Source organism: Oxyura jamaicensis, chromosome 2 (genome assembly GCF_011077185.1).
Source record: "Oxyura jamaicensis isolate SHBP4307 breed ruddy duck chromosome 2, BPBGC_Ojam_1.0, whole genome shotgun sequence".
In the NCBI taxonomy this organism is placed as follows: domain Eukaryota; kingdom Metazoa; phylum Chordata; class Aves; order Anseriformes; family Anatidae; genus Oxyura; species Oxyura jamaicensis.
Genome location: NC_048894.1, coordinates 94,928,281 through 94,946,256, shown reverse-complemented (window position 1 = coordinate 94,946,256; position 17,976 = coordinate 94,928,281). Strand labels below are relative to the sequence as shown.

General features: G+C 43.2%; 1 protein-coding gene across 1 annotated transcript in view; it reads right to left on the bottom strand.

The window, feature by feature from the left end:
* TMEFF1 (transmembrane protein with EGF like and two follistatin like domains 1) overlaps positions 1–17,509 on the bottom strand; it is a 119,972-nt gene extending 102,463 nt beyond the window's left edge. The window contains exon 1 of the mRNA XM_035317714.1: positions 16,886–17,509. Coding sequence (XP_035173605.1) covers positions 16,886–17,150 — 265 coding nt within the window. The 5' untranslated portion in view covers positions 17,151–17,509. The remainder of the gene's footprint in view (positions 1–16,885) is intronic.
* Positions 17,510–17,976: the final 467 nt, after the last annotated feature.

The following is a 17,976-nucleotide window of genomic DNA, read 5'->3' as shown; positions in this document are numbered from 1 at the left end:
TCAGGATCCATCTCTGAAGAGAGAAAGGACAAGGAGGGTAGCAGGAGCAGTCAGCTGAGATTTTTGAACGGCAGATCAGGCTTGAGCCAGCACATTTCCTTCCATGAAGGAAGGGTCAGAAGGGAGAGTGGTGAAGTGGTGAATGAATACTTCATTCAGCCTTCTGACACCATCTCCCACAGTGATCTTCTTTTTAAGCCAAGAAAATACTGGTGGGACAGACAGACTGTGGGAGCTGGACTGGAAGGGGCAGGAGTGGAAGGACAGTACAGCCATCAGGTCTTCATCTTCCCTATGGTCCAGCAGAGAAGGCTGTTTCCATAAACACAAAGGAAAAGCCTCTATGCTTCATGCCGTTTCAAATCACTTGCCTTGCTGAAGGGAGAGAGTTCACACAGCTACCAGAAAAATCTTGCTTTGTGCCTTGAGTTTCATGCTCTCAAGTCAAGCTGACAGATGCAGATTTTGTAAGTTCAGATGATAAAGCAGACCCAAGAGATGCCAAGTTTGAGCAGGTTAGGAATCATTAATGTTTCTATTACTTGTTTGATTCGGTGATTAAAATCTCCCACTGAGCACATTTCCGGAGAGGCTAACCCTCAAAAAAGAGGATTCCTCTGAGATAAAAGGTTTATAGTATGTTTCTTCTTCTTCTTCTTCTTTTTTTTTTTTCTTCTTTCCTATCCCAGGTGAACTTGATTGCTCTTTTTCATTAGCTTGCATGCTTTTCTGGTTTAATCCTGTGTTTTGGTTTGGTTTGGGTTGTTTTTTTTTGTTTTGTTTTGTTTTGCTACAGCTGTGTTTTGTTTTCTTAGCTGGTTTTTCTCCTCACAGAACATCCAGTAATTTTAATAGCTCTGTGAAGCTTATGTATTTTGCTATTGTTTTGACTACATTATCACCACCGTTTAATGATAATGTATTCTCAGTATTTTGTTTGCCAAACATGCAACTGTTTTTAACTTGCAGTAACTGCATAAGCTCATTAAGTGCTGCTTCCCATTACGCTACCGTATTACTTTACAGGTTTCAAGTTCTTTAGTGGAATAAGTTTAATTGCTCCTCGATTTCCGGAAAGACGGTGCTTAACATCTTGCATTAGATTCCTGCCTAGTGTTTTGCTGCTTCACCCTGTCTATAAAAGCTTTCTTGCAGTTAAATTCCTTTCTTGCAGATAAATTCTGCCATGTGGAATGGCAGAAATAAAAGTAAGTGTATTTAGTGAAGTGTAACACCAAGAACAAGGCGAATTAAATGAATCATACTCAGTACTTTTATGCTGGCTATGTAAGACTGAAAAGAGGGGACAAACCTTTATGCCTGAAAGTCTTCAGTTACATTGAAAAACTGCAGGAAGTTTCTCTGGTAACATGGCCCCATGCACACCCCACAGACGCCCCCCACAGACTGCCCATCTTCAGAAGATCAGATTTTGACTCCACAAGCTTTCTGCCTATTATGCAGGAAGAAATACGGACATCCATTATTTCAGCGTAGCAACAAGAACCTATGGCATAAGACATAACATACTGGCAGCAGTAGCAAATGCAACTTTTTTACGAGGTGCAGTGAGGATGTGGTTTTGCAGGCTGCTGGCTGGTGCTGACAGGGACAAGGCTACAATTCTCCTCTTTACCTCTCTCTGCTCTCCACCTCATGGCCCTGTCGCATCTGGCACTCATCACAACAGTCAGGATGCCACTGGTAACACTGAGAGAAGAAAATACCCACTCTGCTGCATTACTGCTGTGCCACTCCTTATTGAGGGGACTTGGTTGAGAGTGGGGTTTACTAAAGCCTGAGGTGGGACAAGGCCTGTGGTGGGATACACAGCCAGCAGCAGGAGGGTGGAACTATGGGCAATGGCAACTCTCCATAAAAACAATACCTTAATTTGGGCTTGGGTTTTCCAAGGCTCAGGCCATCTTTTTCTGCCAGGTGAAAATCCAACCAATCCACCTGAAACTGTAGGCTGTCAAAAGGGGTTTGCAATACACTTGATCCCAGGCCTTGACAGAGAGATGAGGATTGCAAGGTCTTTGCTTTCAAGCCAGTGTATAGAAAAAATCTCTTTTTCAGGTGCTGGTTGATATAGGAAAACTACTTTCAATGGTACCCATTATGCCATTAATTCAAGTGAGAGGTCTTTGCCAGGATATAATGGTTTTAACCTTGCTCACAGCCATTTAAAAATCAGTCTCCCCTATGAAATTTCTGTATTTTCCCTAGCTGCTGATGGGAAGAGTTTTTGTTTGTTTGTTTGTTTGTTTGTTTCCTTTTTCTTCTTTTTCTTTTTTTTTCTTTTTATTTTATTTTTTTTTTTTAGTTTGGTTTGGTTTGGTTTGGTTTTGGGGTTTCTATTTATTTGTTTTGTTTTGTTTTCTTCAAAGTAATTTAAATGGAATGGGATATCTAACATCAGTGGAAGCTGTTCAGTGAACACATTAACTTCTATTGAAAAAATCTAAGTACTCTAATACCTTATTTTCCTAACATTCAAGCTTTCAACCAAATATTAATTTACACAAAAAGGGTGCAAGACAGTTTTCAGAGTACTCTGGTCCATGTGCACATTTTAGACATCTTTGAAAATACATCAAAAAATGTTACTGATTATCTTCCTGAAGTGGGAAATTTCTGAACAGAAGCTATAAGTGTAAGATATTCTTATATTAATGTCAATAAAGTCTATTATTTTAATTCAATTTCTTTAAAATAAGCTCCTTATTAAGCTTTTTTTAAAAAAAAAAAAAATCGATTGATAAGATATGGTTAAGCACATAGTACATATAAGGATCAATCAGAAAGAAACGGACAGTTCTGAGGAGCAGGCTTCAGTGCAGCAATAATGTCCACAATGGTTCAACACAGGAGATCTCCTCCAGGCATATCGATGACAGACTGTCAGCATGGCAGTCAGCCTGTACAACAGCCTCTTTTATGCAAATATTACCTGTCTATCTAAGAGCACAGGAAAAAATGCCTATTTCTAAGTGAGTTACAGAACTTAGCTAGATGTAGGAAACAAAAAATGGACTTAAAAGTGTGAGCTACCTAAACAAAGAAAAAACTCAAGGACGTTGCGGTGTTTGTGTTCTGAAAGATTTTAATCCCAGAATTGACTGTTCTAAAGCTATGGACCTTTTCAAGAAGGAAACAACAGGGATACACTTGAAAACTTAATTAGAGGGAATTATACCTTTGGCTCTCTATGGGCCCTGCCAGTCTACATTAAAATCAAGAATTTATAAAAATACCTTAAGTAGCTACTGATTTCAAATGAAAGATGAAGTACCTTTTTATTTTCAGAACATTATATGGAAGCTAATTCCAACAAGAGAGTATTTTCCATTTATGAGATTAAAATGTAACAATTAAATCTGCTAGTCTTCAAATTAATACAAAAAAAAAAAATCAGTTTCCTCTTGCAGTTTGTTCTCATTAGAATCCCTTAACACATCTGTAAATTAAAAAATTATTGTAATGTATTCTTATGATACACATACCTATGTAAACATAACAATAGAATCCTATTTTGTATACAGAGAAATGAGATAATTTAACTCTTGTGTAATATCTCTGAAACATAAACAGTATGAATAGTGCTGGAGAATAATTAGATTTGCATAAACTCTCTCCTCCAAACAGCCATACACTATGCTATTTAGGGTCGGTTTTGAAAACCATAATTAAACAGTCAGGAAAACCCTGGAAAAGTAACAGAACCACCAGTGACATAAAAGTCATGGGGAGAAAACAAACAAACAAGCCCCTGGTCGCTCATTCAGGCTACTTAATGAATTCTTGTAATACCAGTGAGTTACGGACCAGGAAAGAGCCGAGTCACAAGCCCTGCTGCTTTCAAACTTTAACAACTGCATTACACTTTAAAAAAAAAAAAAAAAAAAAAAAAATCACTGCTGAGGAGTTGTTCAGCTTACTGAAATATGTTTACCTCCCATGGAGAGTCTTGTCAGCTAAATCTATAGCTAATAATTCCTTTCTGCCTGCTCGTTTATCCTTACTGAAATGCAAGGAGAAATATGATTCCCGAAGCTTCTGCTAACCCCCTCTGATGGTCTCGAGAGGATTTTCAGGGGCTGGGAATTTATAGCCATGCTACAGCATGGGATCCACACGTCGTGCCTGGTTGCCACCCCAGGGTTGCAGGTACAGAGAGCTGACGGACTCTGTTGCCCACCAGCTGGGCGAGTCAGCCAACATGACCAGGTGCTGTGACACCCCACATTTCGGACAAAGAAACAGGCTTTATTTAAAATACGGCCAAGATCCTGCCTCTCCTTTGAATACATTCATCGATTGCCTTCGTTCCTGTTGCGCCACTCATGCAGCACAAAGCAGGTGGAAATTATTCACTCTTCCCCGCTGGGGATTCCCTCAGCAAATGTAACGCCGGATTAACCAGCTCATGAGTTGTCTTCCCTGTGGTTCCTGGGGCTGAGGAGCACGGTGTGAGCAGCCTGTGCCAAAACGTGCCCGGTGTCAGCTTACAGCTCTTGAGGGAGGCTTCCTAATTGCCATAAATTAGCTTCTATTACCTGCTTTAGAGCAGAGATTCAAGGAACTTGTTGGTTCTCATTTTGCCCTCATTTAGAGGGAGAAAAGGACACTGAGGTTTTGCCAGGTGTCCTCCAACACTCAGCCCAGTGTGCAAGAGGGGGAGTCACTTCCTCCCCCCTCGTACAGCAAGTCGGGGAGGGGGGGGAAAGGGGGCACAAGACCAGGATCACAGATGTACAACTGCATCTGCTCTGAATCATCTCACTGCAACAGCACTGACAGATCCTGTGCCATTGCCAGTCTGAATTTAACCCGCCTTTTCTGTTCAAATGCAGGGCCGTAGGCACCCTCAGTCCACAGCCCTGGCTCAGCCCTCTTCAGCAATGTTATGCCCCTCCAAAACGACGGGAAAATACAGCCAACAATTTTTCATACAAATATGGGGGGTGAGGGGGAGAAGCAGAAATCCCTGTATGTAAATATATACGTGGCTAAATTCTGCCCTTTGTCTCACACCCATATAACTGAGAAGAAGTAAAAGGCCAATTTCAGCCTCGAGATAAACAACCAGTGGCGGAGGTATAGCTGCTATTTACACTAAGGCTGAACCTGGTGCACTGAAGCTGCATAAGTACCAGCACAGTATCAGAAGCTACTTTGACATGCCCTGCATAGTTTTAAGGCAAAAATGTCTTTCTGTCTGCAAGAAACATAGGCAACTGAGTCCATCCCTTAGGTATAGGTTTTGCTACAGCTCCTGTAAAAGCCTATGGAAAATCATTAAGTGTTTCTACACCCTTAATCAGTACAGCTCTATGAGATTAATATTTGCAGGTTCTTCCTGCTTACTCTGTACATAGATAAATCTGTTTGTTTGTTTGTTTTTCTGTACATAGATAAATCACAGGGACTATGATCTAGGAGCTCTTGTTGATTTTAAGCAGTGATTAGCACTCTGAAAAAAATACCTTAGGTAGTGGGTTTCACTCCTCGGTTTCTGTAGTCAGACAATCAGCTCCTTTCTTGCCCCTGTGTTTGTAGAAACCTTTCTCAAGGGAAGCATTTAAAAACAAAAACAAAAACCAGGAAATACCAAGTGATAGACAATCTGGGTACTACATGGATATGATGTACAGGGACAAGATTTTTGTTGTGTGTTTCACTAGCTGTTCACCAACATACCAACCCCAACCTCCAAGGAAAAAAACAAAAAAGACCCGAAAGAAGAAACAGAATTGGAGGACACTAAGGCATCAAGGATTCCTATCTTCTTATCTCCTTGTCTGTTTTCAGAAATAGAAGTGGTTAATAATAAAAACAGAGGACACATGAGAGCAGTTTCAGGTAGCTTTCCATAGAAGGACAGATACTTTCCAACCTAATTCTTTCATGTGGCTTTCTGCAGTAGCAGAGAGGGACTTTCCAACCCATTTCTTCAAGCTACCAGCTGTCACAGAATTCAGGTTGCTGCATTGGGCTTCAGATGGGATCTGCCACCACATCTTCCAACTGTGGCAAGAAGCCCTACACCAGCAAGGGTCGGTCCTGCTGCTGCTCTTCAACCCCCCAGAAGAAGCTTGCACATTGCATCACCTCCCAAAACACCTAACTTACACCCAATCCTCTGATTAAAAATAAAATAAAATAAAAATAAAAGTGGAAAATGAGCACAGGAACCACCTTTTCTCAGTCCTTCTAGCTGGAGACTTCCCATGAAAAATCAGAGAAAAGTCATGGAGAGCTTTTGGTTGTTCGAGTGGCAGTATGCTGAATTCAGTAGCTTGAGTAACTGAAAGGGGCTAGGGACACATTTTCAAGATCTTTATAGAGAGAAATACTTATTCTATAACTATTACTGGTACCTTTTACATAATCTTTTATAGATAATTCTGAATGCATTGTACTGTGACTTTAAATAGCACAGAAATACATATTTCTGCAATATAGAATACCAATATATAATCCCTGTGACACAACAGACTATGTATTTGGGAAACAAATGTGAAGGCAGTACAAAACTTCATGTTCCTACGTTAACTCTTATTTGCAGGTTTCAATACTGAACTATTTAATCATGTTTGAATGATTTAGGATTTTTTTTTTTTTTTTTGTAATACACTGCTTTAGATTAGGTTTATCAAGTGTCTAATAAAGCATTACGTTCATCTCTTTTGTCTTCTGTGTGAGGACTCTTTTATTACAGTGTAGTATCTTTTTGTTTTAATGCCGCTCTGCAGTGGATTGCCAGCTCATTAATTTTTCTGCTATAACACCCAAATCCCTTTCCTGACCAGTGTGCTGGATGATTGATTCCTTGCTCCCAGACTAATTTTTTACGTTGGACTGCATTTACCATCTGGTAGATAAATCACCCAAAACACTCAAATTCTGAGCCTGGTTCCACAGTTCCTCTTTGTTTGCTCAGCCAGCAGCGTGAATATCACTTGCAAATGTGGAGGTTGTGTTCTCTCACCTGGATAACTCTTCTACACTACAGACGGGATTTTAACAAAGAGTACTGAGATAATGATATACCTCTTCTCACTTTAGCAAAAACAAACAAACAAACAAACAAACAAACAAACAAAAAAAAAAAAAACAAGGCAGCTGGTCTCTGCTTCGTCTAGCCAAAATTTTTGTTTCCTACCTATCACAACCACTAGTTTTTGACAAGAAAAAGAGTATTTCTTACATCTCAGGACTGATTTTGTACATTTCAAGCACATACACCCATTTTCACAAAGGCATTCTTTGTAGGCATAACTATCTGGACAAGCAAACAAAAGGACATCCTTTGCAGATAACTGGAGATGAAATACAATTAAACAAATTGTCTTCCCAATCCATGTTTTGCATGAGAAAAATGTTCTATAACCTTAACCTGAACCTGCCTATTTTATTTTCACTTTTAAAACCCTGAAACTATACTTCCATAAAATGATGCTCCCAAACACAACAGGATAAAGGAACTCTGTCTTGCAAAACTCACAGTAAACCTCCACAAGAAATGGAGGATGAGGGAAAATCTATCCCAAAACACCATGTTTCAGGAAGGTAACAGCTCATCTGCCACCACTACACCTGGCATTGTGGCTTGGGGGGATCCCTTTAGGTTTTCAAAGGATGTTTTGATGCACCCCTCTGCCCTGGAGAACCCACTTGGCAAAACGCCCTGACCTCTGCCTCTCCCCGAGGGATCGAGGGATCGGAGAAAGGCAGCGCACAATCAGAGTCAATGCTAATTAGCAAAATGTAAAGTTTTAATTAGATCAGTGCTTCCCCGAGTTTTAAAGCAACAAACTGCTATCCCAACACAAATTTTTATCAAAATTTCTATGGAAATACCTGTTGAAAACACTGAGATGTCTCCACCAAACACCTGCTGACTTTGTATCTTGGCCTTGTGGCTCACAGACACCTTAAAATTAAAACTTACATTTTCAAAAGCATTCCCTCATTTTGTATGCCTAGTTTATTTTTGGCATTTTCTGCATATGCACTGACACCGTGAGCTAGCCCAGATCTCAAACTTTTATGCAGCATTTGTGAAGATTCTTGTTTGTACTAAAATTTTGGAGGAAATTCAGCAACTTCTGCTTATCTAATCACTCATCATTTGTAGATACGTGTGAAACCGTATGTGAACCACTCTCTGAATAGGAGAGGAAGTCAAACTCCTGTATTGTTCAACAAACAGTTCTCTATGCTTCAGGTTTAAGCAACGAAGCACTTCCTCACCCCCTGCTGAAGTGTGTTTGTATGAGGTTTTCTATAGTCATATTCAAGTGGATGTGACAGCACGGTTTCATTTTGGGCTGGGTGCTCCTTCTTGCATTATCAGATGCTGTGTCACAGGAGTTACTAGGGTTAAACACATCTGAAGCAGGTGTTTTGGTCTGCAGTAGGTGAACACTGCAGGCTGCTGGAACTGGGCTGCAGTGTGTCTGTCTGGGAAATAAGCAGGGCTGGGTCTGGGGTGAAGCCGTTGGAGCTCCTAATGCTCCTAATGTTAAGCATTTCTTGCTCATCTCAAACTCACTACAGCACTCAAAGGCAGATTAACTGGAGTTTGCCTGGTCTCTGGCTCACCCAGCTGCCTCCATCTGCTTTCACGCTGGTCCCATGTGGTCAGTGTGAGGCAGAGGAGACCTCCCAGGGTCTTGCCTTGAGGAACCCAGCTGTCACTGGCCAGCAGGCCAGGTAGCTGAAACGGGGCTGCCCACCAAGGCTTTGCCTCCGGACCAGACTCGAGAAGAGCTGCTCCACATCCTGACCACCTGTGTGCTTGCTTTCCAAGTTCATTGCTCCTCTACATCAGCTGTGCCCAGCGGGATGCTATATGAAGTTTGGAAAACACACAGCCTGTTCGCGCCCTTTGAAGATCTAGAGGTGCATATAGCAAGGTCCCAGCCTGGTAGAAGCTGGCACAGGGAGGATGTGTTAGCTACAGAGAGGAAAAAAAATCCCTTCAGAAAACTTACTGACAGTTCTGTCTTGTTCTTGATTTTCTCCTTTTTCATTTTAGCATGTTTTCCTGCTGGTCTTAATTAACACTATTTTTGAAGCGTGGATGAGGATCCTGCCAGCTTGAACACCGTTATATAATGTGACTGTTTCGAGACTGTAATTGCAATTGAATTTATTTTTATAATACTAAGTCAAAAAAGAGGCATTACAAGGATTTAATTTTATTTTGAACCAGATCCTTTAAACACTGTTGCTGTAACACATAATCTATTACCAGAAAAGACTCGTCTTTTCAGCCCTTAGAAATTGTCTACTATAATTAGAATTTAAATTATCCTAAAATAAATCCTGATTTGCTAGTTAAACACCGCCTCCTCACAAAAACACACTGTGACCAGTAAGGCTTTTTTGCAGCAACTCAAAAAAATTGAACGTTGATATCAGTGTACCGATAACTTGGTATCCGGAACAGAGAAATGCACCTCTGCAAAATTTAGGCAAAGGCCAGCTCAGTCTCCCAGCCCCTACCCAGCTGGGTCTGGGGACCTGAGAGGGCCAGCAAGAAGAGAATGTCTCTGGTCGCCCAGACAGGGGCTCCAAGAGCTTCACTGGAGTCTTGCTCTCACCTTCACACAAGACAAATAATCCCCGGTAAGAATCTCAAAGAGAATAAACAGCCCTTCCATTTTTTCTTTAAAGCAAACAAACAAACAAATTGAAGAACATATGACCAATGCAGTCCAAACATTTAAATAACTAATGGTGCTACTATATATCTCCCTAATAATACAAGAGGAAATAATTCTGACCTCAAAGCCCCATGAAGCCAGCTGTGAAGGAAATTGGAACTAAAGATATGTTATAGCTGTTCATCAAGACAAAGGAGCAGATATGAGGTTCTCCAGGAAACTTTAATTTCATCAGATGGCAATGTTGATTGCTGAATTTACTCCTAATCAGATTTTGTCTCTATCTTCCTATCCTTTTCTGGAAGAAAAGTATTAAAAAAAGAAGAACCATTTTGTCAAGAAATTGTTTCGTATAATAAAATTTACTGTGGATTTATTTAGTGCAACATGCTCTTCTCTACTCACTTAGGAGCTCCACAGAATACAACTCCACTCTCTCACACCCTTCCTCTTTTCCTTCCCGTATTCCTCTGGATTTCTGAATTGCTGGAATTTCAAGATGACACAAGAATAAACTGCAGCATTTAGATTAGAGAGAATTTTTTAGTTTATAGCAGATTATTTAATTATAGTTTTCTTATTTCCTGAGCTATTCTTGTGATAGAAAGATATATGTATATATATTGAGAGAGAGAATAATTTACATAGAACTTCCTTGGTCTTCAGCTCTACTGGATACTGTTAAATGCTTACGACAAGACAGGATTTTATCTCAAAAATACCAACACATCCTCAAACTCCACTTTTGTTCTATAGCACCTGTAAGGACTTACCAAGAAGGATAAGTAGTCATCTAGAATCAGAAAAATTAATCCTTTTTCAACATCCCTGGTGCTTAACATTTTTTCTTCCCTAGAAGCTACAGCTATAGTTACTCTGGAAACTACTGCTTCTATCCTCTCTATGGATACTTGCCAAGGTCTAGCCACAGGCTGGAAAAGTCATGATCACTTTCAGTTTACTGATCAGTGGTGGAATTTGACCATCGCTTTATAAGAAAAAAGTAAATCTAGCCTCTTGTCAGTATCTGTTGGATTGTCTGCCTTCACACTTCTTTCCTCAAAAACCTTGACCGCAGCTTTTTCTTTTTCTTTTTTCCACATCCAAGTAAATATTAACTCTTTGTTTTATCCACCCTACCATCAATTTTAGAAGAATACCATCAGGCTTTAAGTACAAAACACTTATCCTCACATCAACAGCAATAAGCGGGTCTTAATAAAGAAACTTCTTGTTTTCCCTGTAATGGGAGTTATGAGAGAGATCTCGGTACAGGAAGAAGGTTCTCTTGGCAATATTTGCCATGATAAACATAGCTCCTCTTTTCCCTTTTCCAAGAAACGGTAAAGAAATTGGAACATATCCAGTCCCTTCAGTCAAGCCTCAATTGCTCCATCAGGCCATCAGTTCCCACTAGTGCAAATGATGGAGTGACACCTGTTATGAGATGATTTTCTGCTATTCTGACACTTTCAATTCCACATTAATTACCTTTCAACTCTTTAATCAGCATACAAATCTGCATTGCAAGGACATTTCATGGCTAAATAATTACACTAAGGGGAAACAGATATGTACATGTTACTGCCTGAGTTTTAATTTCTCTTTTTAATCATTGTTTTTACTTTTTACTTAAGACTGATTTATATTCATGCCTTATGATAGTTTCTCAAAGTGATATGTAACCTGACTGAGTCTAGATCATTTATTTCAGAAGTTCAGTTGGCACAAACACATATCACAGTTTACTTGGCTAGACTGTTATAATTCATCTGTGGGAACATAAGTCATAGTATCTTAGAAAAAATAACCAATTACTCAAGTTGTGTATACCATTTTAGATCAAATTTAGCTGTGCAAACAAACAAACAGGACATGCATTTCTTAAAACTGTTAGGCTAATTTACCTGAACCTGTACTCCCAACCTGCTTTTACATTCTTGCCAATCTGGCTTCATACCATTAACACAAATTCTTTTGGCCTTGTATACCTTAGAATGACACACCAAAACAAACACAGATAAAAGCCAGTCCTGAGGCCACATCTGATTCTGGCTGAGCTCAGGCACAAATCTGAGGCCAAGCACCGATGACTATCAGCGCTCGAGGCTTACAGCCACCCACATCCATCTTCACATGTGCCAGGCAGACTGGGCACAGGCAGGGCCAAGGCAGCTTCATGCTCTTGTCCAGCTCTTCCCTTGCACCATGGGGACAGGAGGTGGACTCAAGCTTCTGACAGCACAAAGGCCCAGACTCAGAAAGAGCATATGCAAAATTCATTTTGGCCAACCCACTCAGGTCTTCACCTCACAGAGTAGATGTGCCAATGTGAGTCGCTTTAGACTCTGCCTTATCCTAAGGAAAAAAGTGAAGTTTTCAACTGCAACAGCTCGTACATAATAGGCAACACACCAGAAAACAGTGACATTTTATCCTGGTTTGAACTCTAAGACTGTAATTAGCCGATAATGGTAGATAGTATTTTTGAAAGTGTGCCTTCTCCTCAGTGCTGACATATCTTAGAAGCTTCTAGGACATAAACCCCTGCTCACGTGATGGAATAGTCATCTCCCTAAGAAACTGCTTAGGCACTTAGAGATTGTGCCCCAAATGCTGTGGCCCAAAGGCTGTGCTTATAACCTTACCAGATTCTTGTTCATTTAGTTTTTGGCAGATAGTTTTTAAAATTCCCAGTGTCTCTATCTGTGACTGCCAAACCCTTTTGCAAGGAACCAGAAGAAGCAAAAGCAAGGGCCATGTTTGAGCAGAGATGGTGTCTACCAACGCAAGATATTCCACATATTATACTACTTTAGTTTGAGGTCTGTGACCCCCATTTTTGCCATTTCCTATAACCCCCACAAGCTGTTAACAAAGAACAAGAAAGCACCACCAGCTGTCCACACACAAACTGCAGATAATGTATTCTTCATTGCTGGTCCTTAATTAAAGCAGGCGTATAAATATGTTATAGACATCACAGATAAGACTTGAACAGTTTTTAGTTTTTGTTTGTTTGTTTGTTTTTGTTTTTGTTTTTGTTTTTGTTTTTGAAATGTCTATATTATGCCTCTTCTGCTAGCATAGCAATACAGTACACTTGGGGATCCCAGCTAAGGGGTCTGGAGAACAGACTGGATGCCATCTAACAAAGTACTGGAAATAAAGTCCCTAATTCCACAGCCTCTGCTGCACATCAAGGATATGGGGGCACAACAACAACAGCAGGAGACACCAAAGACAAAGACTTGCAAATTCTGAAAGGATGGAGGTTCATCAATGGTGGGAAGTGGACAAGAAGCAAGGGCCAGACAAAAAGAGGTATTCCTTTTCTATGTTGCCACATCCATCTCTAGTAACAGTGACAGGAGCCATACTTAAATGCACTGCTCCCTCTTTGAGTGTGTGTGGAAATCAACAACTAGTGTGTTTTTTTCTCTTCTGTTGTTGTGCTGTTCAGGGTTATGATCATGTTCCTGGATGTTCCTGCCTTATCTGCATTGATTTCTGTAATCTCCTGTTGCTCTTCTCTTTTCTCTAAAACTCTGTTCACACATGAACACAAACATGCTCTGAAAATAAGAACATACAACATGGCTAATTCTTGCCATCCTTTGTGAGTTACTCCCTTTCTCAGATTTGTATCTTTTCTCATGGTGTTTCCTTACCCCCTTCATCTGAGGTACCAGTCCACACCTCACACTCCTATCCCTTTTCAGAACTCCCTTTCAATGCCCAGCCTTAAGATGATTCAATTCCACTGCTGATTTCTACCCCTCTTTTCTCATCATACCATAATTTAAAACACACAAGTTTTGCTGGTGTTTGCTGTACTTCTCAATATGTTCTCTGCTTCACCTCTCTCTTTTTTCTACTATTTTCACATTCTCTGTCTAATTTACTCTATGAATCATTTCAGGGCAGAAGCCATTTCTCTAAAGCATATTGAAAGTTAAGGTAATGTATGTACGGTAAAGGATGGCTCCACTGTAGCTTTCTCTGCTGTCCTGTCTAAAAATTTACAAGCTTATTTGACAGCTTATACTTCTATGCTCAATAAACAGCACATCATATTCTCAGCCATCACATTCACAGGATGGATACTTTCCTTTGTCTACCTATTCCCTTCCCTCTCCCTAATCAACAATTTCTATCTGCTTCCATCTATGAGCTATTTCAGAGATGTTATGGTTGTGCAAAAGAAAGGCATTCATGCTCCTCAGACGAGGAATTCTGTGAAACAGTAAGTGTCCTTAATTTTTCCTTGACCTCATTCAGTTCTCAATAAGCTAAGATAAAATTAAGATAAAATTATCTTCACCCATGTTGTTCAAAGAGACTTTAAGAAACCGGGGGCAGCCTATGGCCCATGAGACTCCTAGTAGGCATGCGAAATCATCCCAAACAAGCATACATGATCACATGAAGGAGGAACAAGCTGAAATGCTTACAACAGAAACATATCACTGCTAATTAACACCGGGTGCCCTGATCCAAGCCAATGCATTGCGCAAAACCCCCTGTCAAGCCTATGTACCTTACTGAAATTCTCTGCATTTGGGCAGTTATAGTAAATTGCAACCTCTGTGGCTGCCACACAGATCAGAGGGCGTCTCACGCGGGAGATTCAGCCGGACTAAAACTCAGCATTCCCACGTGCAGCATGGGAATTCCCCTGTGCAGCTCATGAACTAACCACCTTTTGAACCTACCTTCACACTTGGGATGCTTTAACATCCTCCCGCAGTTCACAGGAATTCTTTATTAAGGACAAGGCTGGCTCATAACCCGAGCGGGGGAGCAAGTATCACAGTATTACTCCATCCTAATTACAGACAGCCAGAGAGTAGCAGAAGTGCTACAGAAGATGACTACAGGTAAAGCTGGGAATAAGGTAACATCCCTAAAACATAAACCCTAAAATTTATTGGCTATTCTCTTTTCCAGAAAAAAATATCAACTTCTGTTTTTTACTTCATTCTAAGTAAAACAGAGCTATTTCAGTTTTCTTAGCTTAGCAAAGTAGAGATCGACAGACAAACAAATGCATAGAAGTCCACATTATCAATTAACTTCAACTACGTCTTTATTCTCTGCTTCCTGTGTATCACTTGATTATATGATCTTCCCTTGGCCAGTGATGATGCAATTATACAATAATTCAACAAAAGACTAAACTGCACTGCCTGTGCAGAAGAAGAATCAAGGATGAAAAAAAAAAGTCTTGATTTTCATATTATCTGCCTGTGTTGTCCACCTCGTGATGTTCTTTTGTTACAGCAAACTCTTTCTTTATCAGTATACTCTGGATGAATTAAGGAGAGGAGTTTGGCATTTCCTAAAAATTTAACAATAAATAAGGGTAGCTACATAATCGAGTGATGATTAAATGTTACAGCCTCAGAGGTCATCCCAAAAAGTTTAAGAAACTGTTCCAGGGCAGTCAGCCAACCTGATACAAACATTAAAACAACTAAATAATGGGCAAGGTATGAATTGTGCTTCTCTGGATATGGACACTAATTTACAGAGTCCACATTTTTGAAGAAAAAGTAGTGATAGAGTTCTTAAGGATAACTTTCTGCATAAACAGCAAGCTGTGTGATAGCACTCCACTGAGAAAGGTGCTAATGTCAATGTCTGGCCCCACGTGTAAACATAGGAAAGTCATCTTTTGCGGGGAGTAACTTATCCAGTAAAAGTTAATGAAGCCATACAGAGGCAAGTGAGGGGAAAATCTGTCCCAGATATTATGTGTTGATATTAGCCCCTTTAAAATTAATGTTGAGAACCGAAACACTGCGGCTGTGCATGAGGCAGTTACCACACAGCGGAATCTGACTGCTGTATTTTTAAAAGCAATTTTTCTTCCCCATTTTTATAGTTACAATAAAACCAGTGCCTGCCGTACATTCACATACTGCATGTACTCTTGCTTCTGCCTTTTTTCACTTGACTGTGACATTCTGAATGTATTTGGTACAGCACACGGTTTTCCAGTCCCAGGTTGGAAAGCCCTCTTTCAGTAATGGTTTCTATATAGCGGCATCCGTGCATTCCACATTGTCTTAGAAACTTCCTCTTATATTTCATCAGCCTTCCATGTTTAATCTCCCTGATTTATGCACATGCTCTGCTCTAATGACCCACATGTCTCTGATGGGTAAGCCTCTAATGCCAGTGGCACGTTAACCTATTAAACTCTCTTAAAAAAAAAACAATAATAAAAAGCGGTATTTGTACAAACAATAAAAAAGTCAGGCAAAACAGCAGCACCGTGGTATCACACACTAATACAGTGGGTGAGAAACCTGAGTAAATTAAGAACAAATAAGCTCATGCAGAGTGACCAGCAGTGCAATTTTTGGTATTGCAAAACCATTTTGAGACGATGCGCGCTGCTCTGAGAATATTTTATTAGTAGTAGTATGATATTATCCCTATTATAAAATGTGACTGGGAGCGGGGGGAAGGTCCCTCTGCTGCTCCCCCTTTCCCTGAGAGCTGCCGGGCACTTTCAGAGCCCCTCCCGGCCGGCTCCGGGAGCCTCTCCGAGCGGCGGCTGCCTCCGCACCCAGCTTCAGACAATGGGAGCGGGGCTGGGAGCGGGGACCAGGGATGTTCATCACCTTGGAGAAGGCACGGCTGAAGAGCTGCCTGCCCCGCCGCCCTCCCGCCGGGTGCACAGCCCATTGTTTTATAAAGAACGGCGGGGAGGCGAGCACCGGGATTTATTTTATTTTTTCTTTTTTTTTGGGGGGGGGGAAACGGATTCGCCTTGCTGGTTTGCGGGAGGAAAACGGGTGTTTGCAACAAAACGTAAACTTTACGGTGTACGCCTTGACTTCGGCCGACTTTACAAAGCCCGTATCCCTGAAGATGCGCTGCCGCCGCGCCAGCCCTGCTCCCCTACACCGAGACCAACCCTGAACACCCCCCTACCCCCCCTCCCAAAAAAACCCACCCCCCTACCGCTGGGGGGGGGGCGCAAAGCGGGGCACCCCCCGGGTTTTCCCGTGTCTGAGCCTCGCCCAGCGCGAAGGGCAGGGCAGGATGGGTGCCCCCCACCAGCCGTGTGCACGGGGATGGGGTCGCCGCCCCCCGGGCTGCCTCCCGCCGGTGCCTCCCACGCCACCACCCGCAGAGATGGTGCCGGGGGGGAGGCTTTGTGTGCCCCTCTCCCCACGTCCCCGCGTGGGCTTTACCTGAACAGTTGATGCCTTTCCCCTTGCCGCCGCCCTGGCACTCGGCGGCGGGCAGGGGGTGCGATGCGCGGCCGGCGGGCAGCGCCGAGAGGGCAAGCAGCAGCAGGGCCGAGGTGTAGCACAGCGCCAGGGGGGGTCCTCCTCTCCCTCTCCCCGGGGGTCCCCCTCGCGGCGGGGGTCGCGGCCGGGCGGCGGCCGGGCTGCTCGCCACCATGGCGAGGGGCGGCCGGGGAGCAGCGGGATGGCGGCGGCAGGCCCGCAGCATCAAGCGGAGCCCGCGGCGCCGCCCGGGCGGCTCCGTCCTTTCTCCGTCGGCCCCCGGCACCCCTTCAGCATCCCCGCCGAGGCGGCCGCACGGAGCCGCAGCCGCCGCCGGCTCCCCCCCAGCTCCCCGCCGCCGCCGGCAGCCGGCAGGGCTGGCCCGGGAGGGGCGCAGGGAGCAGGGAGCTCCCCCCTCCCCGCCGCTGCTGCTGCTCCTGCCTCCTCCCCCTCTTCCTCTTCTTCCTCCTCCTCCTCCTCCTCCTCCGCCTCCGCGCCGTGCCCCGGCCGCGCTCCTTTGTGCTGCTCCTCCGGCTGCAACAAAGGGAGCGGAGCCTTGCCGGCTGCTGCCGCCGCCGCGGAGAGGGAGGAGGAGGAGGAGGGGGAGGAAGGAGCACACGTGACGGCAGCCCCCTCCCCCGGCACCCGCCGGCGGCTCCGTGCCCCCCGATGGACCGCGGGGCGAGGGGGAAGGCGACGGCACCGCCGCTGCTCCCGGGGGAGCCGCAGGGGCTGGAGCAGGGTTTTGGGCGTGCGGGTGCCCAGCACGCCCGGAGAGCGTTCGCACAAACCCGGGAGCATCCGAGGAAATGAGCTCGCCGGCAGGGCAGGGGCTTTGGCGAGCCAGCACTTTTGTCGGCCGGGGGCTTTCCAGACAACCACCCGCAGCCCGCTCCAAGGGCCAGCAGGGATCCCGAGAGCAGCCCCTCGGCATCCTGCTGTGGGCCAAAAGTTTTGGCTGGTCTGGCATCACTGTCACCAGTTTTACGCAGGGAAAGCACAGGAGGTAGCTGGACTGTCAACGAGATTTTTTTTCCCGTTGTCACTTCCAT